General features: G+C 41.0%; 1 protein-coding gene across 1 annotated transcript in view; it reads left to right on the plus strand.

Moving 5' to 3' along the window:
• LOC127875887 (uncharacterized) overlaps positions 1-9,236 on the plus strand; it is a 20,182-nt gene extending 10,946 nt beyond the window's left edge. The window contains exon 7 of the mRNA XM_052420636.1: positions 7,847-9,236. Coding sequence (XP_052276596.1) covers positions 7,847-8,238 — 392 coding nt within the window. The 3' untranslated portion in view covers positions 8,239-9,236. The remainder of the gene's footprint in view (positions 1-7,846) is intronic.
• Positions 9,237-9,261: the final 25 nt, after the last annotated feature.

Here is a 9,261-nt window from a genome sequence, read left to right on the forward strand (position 1 = left end):
GCGTTCATTCCAATCTTGTTGGTTTGATTCCTTCACATGGCTCCACTACGATGAGGTATGTATATTAGTATTAAATTTTAATTTGCGATCGTTCTTATCTTTTCTGAACCTAACGTTGATCTAAATACAAACGAAATTTAGAAAAAAAGGCACAACATACAAAAAATACTCGTATTGTAAAAAAAAATGTTGCTTAATAATGTTTCTTATTATTATCATTAATATTTAACACAAAATTTATTACAATGTTATTCTTTTCAGAGCCGGGACCTTGCGTTCTGCCACCTCTGCATGGCGGCCAAGAAGTTGGGCAAGATCGGCAACACGAAGGTGGACGGCAGCTTCATCAGTGATGGCTTCTCCAAATGGAAAGCGGGTACCGAGAAGTTCCGGAAGCACGAAAAAAGCGAGTGCCACAAGGAGGCGGTCGAGCGACTGGTGACGCTTCCCGCCACGACGCGTGACGTGGGGGAGATGCTGTCAGCGGGGCACGCTAAGGAGAAGGCCGACAACCGGAAGCAGCTGCTGCAAATCCTACGCAGCATACGGTTCCTCGCACGCCAGGGCATCGCGCTACATGGGCACGACGACGATGAGGGGAACTTCATGCAGCTGCTACAACACCACGGGGAGACGGACAGCTCTATTCTCGCGTGGCTGGAACGGAAGCGGGACAAGTTCGTCGCCCCTGATACCCAGAATGAAATACTCCAGCTCATGGCACTGCGCATCCTCCGTAAAGTGGCCAGCGACATCAAGACAAACAAGTTCTACACAATCATGGCTGACGAGACAACAGACAAGTCCAACCGAGAACAAGTGGTGGTAGTCTTCAGACACGTGGACGAGGACTTAAATGTGCACGAGGACTTTGTTGGGTTTCACCAAGTAAATTCCATTGACGCCACTACACTGACGTCGGTCATATTAGACACTCTTCTAAGAATGAACCTATCCTTGAGCCAGTGCAGAGGGCAGTGTTATGACGGGGCCAGCAACATGACCGGAGCGAAGCGTGGTGTGGCGACCAACATCTTAGCAAAGGAGGAGCGAGCTGTGTTCACGCACTGCTACGGACATGCACTCAATCTGGCCGTTGGGGACTGTGTACGTCAGTGCAAGCTCTTGCGCGACACCATGGATACAGTGCATGAAGTCTCCAAAGTGATTAAGTATTCACCAAAGAGGGACAGTACCTTACAGACCCTGAAGGAGGAGATGAGCCCCGATACCCCTGGTTTCCGTGTACTGTGCCCCACGAGATGGACAGTGCGTGCAGCAAGCCTGTGTAGTGTCTTAGACAACTACACTGTGTTACAGACCTTGTGGGACACCTGCTACGAGCAGACCAAAGACTCGGAGATCCGTTCCAGGATAGTAGGCGTGCGGTCCCAGATGGAGAGCTTCGACCTCTTCTTTGGTGTCCATCTGGGTTACATCATCCTGCGACATACAGACAACTTGAGCCGCACCCTACAACAGAAGGACATGTCCGCATCAGAGGGTCAGGCAGTTGCTTCAATGACGGTGGAAACATTGACCAGCAAGCGCTCCGACGATGCCTTCGACAAGTTTTGGGTTGACGTCAACAGCCAGCTCGATGACGTCGACGTAGGAGAGCCAGTGGTTCCCAGGCGACGCAAGATGCCGAAACGCTATGACGTTGGAACCGGTGCCCACGAGTATCCAGCCACAGCACGTGATCGGTACCGCCAGGTCTACTTTGAAGCATTCGATTTGGTGATCGCGTGTATCAAGGACAGATTCGATCAGCCAGGCTACAAAACCTACAGATCCCTCCAAGACCTTCTGGTGTGCTGCGCCTGTGGTGGTGACTACGCCACTCATCTGCGGAGCGTGATGGACTTCTACAGGGACGACTTCAACGAGCAGGCGCTCACCACTCAGCTGGAGACGTACCAGGTCGCCGTACGGGACAAGAAGGTCAAGACCATCACGGACATTGTCACGTTCTTCCGCGACTTGTCTCCTGAGTCTCGCCTCTTTTTCTCGGAGGTGATGCGCGTCCTCCGCCACGTCCTGGTAATGCCCGCCACCAACGCCACCAGCGAGAGGTCCTTCTCCGGCCTGAGACGCCTGAAGACGTACCTCCGGACGTCTATGACACAGGAGAGACTCACCCACCTCATGACGCTCCACGTGCACAGGTGTGCTACCGACGCAATGGACTTGTTAGATGTTGCCAATGAGTTCGTCAGTGTGAATGAATCACGGTTAACTATCTTCGGGAAGTTTTCATAGAATGTGACACTTGGCATTAACATTATGCGAACAGTGCATGATAAATTGTGGCTTAAAAATGAATTATCCGTAATTTTTGTTTATTTAACTTAATTTAATAATATTTATTCATCCTGGTTCAGTATTTTAATAGTGCTCGAAATGTGGATACATTCTTTACTAATCATGTCATATTGTATTGGTTGTTGTGTATTTTCATGTGGTTATTTATAACACTCTCCCATTTTCAGGTGTTAAATATGTCCATCAGTAATAAAATATATCCGTTGTGAATGTAATGTTAATGTTTTTATTTTTCATATCACTTGTAAAACTCCGTCATTAAAATACATAAACATTTACTTAATTTTATGTTGTAATTAGAGTTTTTGGAAAGAAAACAATAACATTTATATCAACATGAAAGTTCCCCAAAAACGCACCATTTTAATTGTAATTGTAATTTTTTTCGGAACCACGGGAGAGGACAACCCTCTCAAACGAACCTCTTTATGTTCCCAGTACAGAAACTGGACCGCCCCCCCAAAGTTGGGAGGTTATCTACGCCCCTGTATGGTATCATGTTCAACGTCCTTCCTGTGTGTACGGTTTTATAGAGCGGATTACACATAACTCGGAAGGCCCCTCGGCACACAGGAATGCACGAGTTTGTTTACAGGCATGCGGTATCCATTTGTGGCATGTACGCTATGTATTTTCACGTTTCGTCGAGTTTCAAAATTAGCGGGCTATATGACGGCATATTAAGGGATTTCTTTTCTACCATTTGAAATACTTAGTACTATCACTTTGCGCGTATGATTACGTACATTTTAGAACAATGGCGCTTCCGCCTACACCCGCTATCACGGAAATTAAGGTATCGCATAGCACGCTTTCACATATTATAATGTTATAAATTAGTTGAATTCATATTGGCTTTGTTATTGAGCTGAAGACAGCCGTATTGGCCTGAGGCTAATTAATGACAATTTTATTAATTAACTTTATAATATTGTTCATATAGCATAGGAACAATAGCATTTAAACTTAGTATATGACGAAAGATGCTTTCAAAACATTACATGATGCAGGAACACATTTTGACAGGTCGCGAAATTATGCAAAATTTACCTGAATAACATTCCAGCCACACTGGATCCACTACCGTTGTTTTTAATACAACTCAGAAAGACAATAAGGATTGAAAACTTACTTATTGCCATTAGGAATTGCATTTGTAATGTTTAAATCCTCCATGATTTCGAATTAGTTTTGCTTTCGGTGCTCAGGGGGCAGGGGATATATTTTTTACCAATTTTCTAGTTCTAAAAGGCCGCAAACAGTCAAATCCATTTCATCAAAACAGAAAGCGACACAAGAAAGACTTTTTGTGTCAGTGTCATAACATAGGCAACCTACATTGAAAATACAACCAATGACAATGCTGGCTTCTGCACTTATGAAACTATGGCCCTTGATCTTCCCCCCCCCCCCCCACCCACCTCAATTTTAATGAAACATTTAGAAAATTGACCCATTTCATGACATGCACAGTACATTCAAACAGAATGCAATCCTAGTTTTGGCTACATTACTCATTAATTTCATCCCTGTGCTGTGTTTATTCACATAGAAAAGTGTCTCCCATTCGTTTAGATTTTACAAAATTTACCTTCAAAGTTCTGTTCTGTTTCTGCAGCGTGAAATATTGACTTCCGCCAAAAGTCAAAACCTCCTTTTTGAAGATTCAAAATTTCCTTGCTATGGAGCTGTCACAAGTTTCAATGTTTTTTTTCCAAAATTTTGGGACATTCTTTCTAAAACCTAACACAAGAGATGCATCTTATCAATACCTAATTGATTTTTTAAGACCATAGGTTACCCCTACCCTACAGATATGTAATTTTCATGGACCCCCCCCCCCCCCCCCTTTCACTGATATATCCCCTGACACCTTAAGCATTGTAGCTTGAAGTTGTTATTTATGTATGCTCAAATATTGAACCTTACTGTTGTGGTTACACTTCTTTATTGTTATTGTCGAAAAAGGGAGCTGAATATATTAGGGGCATTATTACAGTTTTAAAGATTTAAACTTTTGCACCAAAAACTAAGCATTCAACTTCAAAATGGCGTCCAAAATTGTCGAAATTTTAGATTCTCATATAAGGCCGAGTTTTTTCTTGTTTCTGATTGGCTGAATCTCGTATTGGCCGACCTTTTTCCGTATTGGCCGTGTTTTTCCATATTGGCCGCCTTTTTTCTCGTATAATGCGAGTTTCGAACTTTATTGGCGAGGCTAAACTTGTATGGGGCGAACAAAATGAACATATTCTCGTCTAATATTATCAAGTTAATTAATAATAAGTATTATTGCGCACTAAATACCTACACCATGGAATATGCGGTATAATTTACACGTGCAGCTTGGTAATATGTATCACGAAGTATTATTGAACGGCACAAAACAAGGACTGTATCCCGGCACGAAGGACCGTACGGTATCGAGTTGCCATCACTTAACCATGGAGGATCACTTTTCACCCATGCACTACGTATCGCGCAGTGCTCATGACTTGGTCGGTTAAACACTCGCGGACTGCGAATCACGATTGCCACTTGTTCACGATCAAGCTCACAGGGATGATAAAACACTAGACGCATGCCCGGCGTAACGTCCGACACCTCAAACTGGCTGCGTTCATTTCAGCCTCGGCCAGCGTGCTGTGCCCAGTATTGGGCGGTATCCTGGGCGGGGGTCCGTCTTCGCAGCCATCACTGGCGTCACTGTGTACCACTGCGTGAAAAGACAGGGCAACAAAATTATGACAACAGTGCCTACCCTTTTCAGTGGAACAAGCCGCCGCCGTGACAGACAAGCGCATTGATACGTAATCATGTGTATTACACCCTTCCGGCCACAGGGTCGTAACCCATTATATATCCGTCTATAAAAATGCGTTCTCTGAAAAAAGCTCTCATGTGCACCCAGTTTTCATCCTTTGTAAACAAGAAGCGTTCTCCCAAATATTTTATCATACACTGCCATTATTCACCCGACGCTATAAACAGCGTTAGCCCAAATACGTAATTACATACATCCAGTATTCATCTAATGCTACAAATAGTGTTCGCCCAAATACGTTACCACGCACATTCATAATTCGTCTGATGCTATTTATTAACAGCGTTCGCCATTATTAGCTATGCAAGAAAATAGTAATGTAATGGGACTACATTCCGTGGGTTCCGTTTACGTTATTCCTCATGAACAGAGTGGATTTCCCTACAATTCAATTAAGTTCTTATATTTAGAGATGTTGTACACGTCAGCTGCAGAGATGACTTCGCACGAATAACAGCATCAACGTGTATGAAATGATTTGAATTATAATTGTTTGATACGTCGATAGTTGATATTTGAACGCAAATGTGTTGTTTCTCTCAAGAAAATCAAAATAACGTCCAACTTTGCGCCGGGGCAGGGTTGGCATATTGACCGGTCAATTGAGTATTGACCGGGCCGGTGGTCAATACCCGGTTAAAACCGGTCAATACTGGTCATTACTGGTCAATTCTGGTCAATACTGGTCGATTGAAAATTGTAGCATTTAAACATCACAAAGGAGCTATTTTATATTAAATTATATTAATTGTTATGTAATTTATTAACCTTTTTTTAGTTATTTATTGTAAAAAAAATCTTTAAAACTGTAAAAAAAATACTTCTTTATTATTTATGGAAACGGCCTCAAATACATAAGGACTAAGGCAATATCTTTATCTCTGTGTATCACATCTGTTATTTAAGTATTATTACTATTGTAGTTACCATAGTATTTCACTTATCTATTGATATATCTATTCGATAAGCAGATAGACAATCAGAACTCTTGTGTTTTCTAGGGTCATAAATTTGGCCCCTCAGCCTTAATTAGTCATAAAATGCATGCAGTGTTATGTCTCTGATATTGACAATGAAGCAAATCTGCCCTTAGGCTATTTCATATCACTCACACAAAAGGAGATAACTTGCTATTAATTTAATAGTTACTTCTAATTTGTCTCATTTCTGTATTATGAGCGTTTTTTTCTTTCATATTAAAAAGTTCAATTGGTATTCAAATGAATAGGCAATCAAAGTTCTTGATTTTGACAACAAATAATGTTTTCTAATTGTGGGTCTACTCTAGACTATTCTTTTCAATTATTTTTTTCTTTTAATAATTATTTATTATGTTTTTTATATCAATGGAAAATAAAAGATTTTTCACTATTTTGTTTAAAAAGTATTTAAAGAAATCTTGGCAAGAATACATGAAAAGTAAGGGTCGTGTCAAACGGTGCCATTTAAGGCCCTATAATCAGTTTTGGGTGCCCCAACCTGTATACATTGTGTAGGTGAAAAGACTGTCAGAAGACTGTGGGGACAGTGGGGCATGAGGAACAACATATACACTGTAATTGACAGGTTCTTGTTGAATCAAGCACATAATTATCTGAGCATTCATAATTCATTAGAATTGAAAAAAAAGTTCAATCGACCAGAAAAATCCAATTGACCAATTTTGACTAATTTGCAAAATTTTGAGAGATTGGCCTACTTATTGCATGAAAAGGTATAAAATAGTGGGTATTAATAGCTTAAGACATTATTGGCAACATGTTTGTTAAATTTATATTATCAATATTGTTTAATTAGGCATGGAATATTAATCAAAATAGGGGGTAAAGTTCAATCGACCAGTATTGACCAGTAATGACCACTTTGGGAGTATTGACCGGGGCGGTTGGAACCGGTAAAAACCGCCGGTTAAAACCGGGGGCGGTCGATTGGTGCCAACCCTGCGCCGGGGTCGTGCTACCTCTTTTCTTCACGTGTTGGTGGAGTTATCACCACGTCCTACGCGTTCTCGCTGTGTTTATACAACTATTGCAAGGCGTTCACTTGTCGGTCAACAGCGACGTCCGCACAACGTGCTCGGTGTTTCTTCTAAGACTTTACTGCGATCTTTAAGTCTGCACAATGACTGCACCTCGACCAAGTACATCACATGGTCGTTATAAGAACCCCATGTACTTAGATAATGCAGTACTTGTGCCGAAGCATCTCCAATTGTCTATGAACAAATGCTCTGTGTTTTCACGGAGACTCTATTACGACGTCCTTTTTACGTGCTTTGCTTCTCCTACGTCTCTGGCTTCTCAACCGCTTTGCTGCTGCGTGTATGGCGTCATCTGGGCCATTATATCGTGTTCTAGACGAGACGCCATAAGAGCGCAGAATCTTCGCGTTTACTTTTAAAATGACCAAAGAAGTCGACGTAAGGTACCCTGACGTTGTTTGTTTCTGGCGTTTAGACGCCGTCTTTATTCGATTTCACGACGAACTCTCGGCAATATTACCGCGTCCTGTGTCGCCATTATATCGCAGTAAAAACGCGTCCGGTAAACAAGGGTAAAATATATCAATGTTTCTCGGGTACTAACCATTCATGTTAGTTGCCTTTCGTTGAAGTTATACCATTGAATCATGTATCCATTGAATACGACTTTATATACGTGTATATATAAATTCAGTGGACATTGTTTTTTTTTTCAGAACATCCGGACTCTGAGTTCCCAGTGGCCGCCGTGGCGGGCGGCGTCGTTGGTGGTCTGCTGCTGATCGCCCTCCTGTCGCTCCTGCTCTGCTTCCTCTTCGCAAAGAAGAAGAAGAAGAAACGACCGACCAGCGTGACAAAATCGTTCGGCAGCAAAAACATGTTCTTCAGCCGATCTACAACTGTTGTCAGTCCGGACAGCGGCCTCGGACACGGTGGACCCACATTACCTCCGCCCGAGACGAACATATTTGATCTTGACCTTCCTGTGGCGGGTGGCAAGGGCAACACGCTGCCTCCGTTGAGACCGCCGATTGCCACCGCAGAGGCCGGAAGAATGTCGAGTACGTTTCTTACTCATGGCAACATAGGCGAAATACGAACGCCATAATGAAAAATACTGCTTAAAGATGAAGGTTTTCTACATTATGATATGTACAAAAAGCGGTTGTTGTTGTGTTTTTTTTTTATTATGCTGACGATGAATATTCATTATTTGAGTCTCTGATACTGGTTACATGTAAATATGTACATATCAATAATATAGTCTTCATTTACTTACACATAATCCTCGAGTAAAGTTTTTCATTTTGATCTAGTATTTCATGTGCAATTTAATCTGCTATTATCTAATTAAAATTCTGACAATAATGTAGACATTTTGAACGTTACTTGTATCCGTTATATAATCTGTACTTGTTAGCAGATACATCTAAATACACACAATTTGTAAAACATTATATGGACTAATTCACATTTACACTTATTATTTTCTTGTATGTATAATGTATTTAATTATAGTTGTTACTTAACACTAAGATCATATAAAGCAGCACACGAAAAGAAAGAAATTAAAGTATCTATCATCGCAACTGGAAGCTCGAAACTCGATCTCTGAGCCCTACATATAGTGCTGTAACTTCTAGGGCAGACTCCCATTAGCCGGACTATATTCAAAAGTTGATATGATGCGCGTCTTTCAAACATTTCAAAGAAAACAGACACTTTCCAAATATTTGAGTCGCTTCGAGCTGAACCCTAAAAGTTCAGACATTTCAACGGATTTGTTTTTATCAACGAAACGGGTTTCTGTCAGAATTTCTATTGTACTATTTATTTTTTATTGTTAATAATTTTTTCGCTTTATTAAGTATTAGTTACAGTTAGCATTAAAACAATTCAGATGGGGGATGTGAGAGCAGGTTCCGCTAATGGTTGTAGAGATTTTCGAACGTTATGTTTCGATCAAACTGAAAAGTGTCTTACATGTATATTATATATTTATAGTGTGTTATTACTGAAACGTGATTTACATTTATATTATGTATTTATATTGTGTTATTGCTTGTGTTATATAATACGTCATTAAACAATGTATCAAAAATGAAATTGTATACTATATTAAGTTTAAGTT

This window comes from Dreissena polymorpha, chromosome 4 (assembly GCF_020536995.1).
Source record: "Dreissena polymorpha isolate Duluth1 chromosome 4, UMN_Dpol_1.0, whole genome shotgun sequence".
Lineage (NCBI taxonomy): Eukaryota > Metazoa > Mollusca > Bivalvia > Myida > Dreissenidae > Dreissena > Dreissena polymorpha.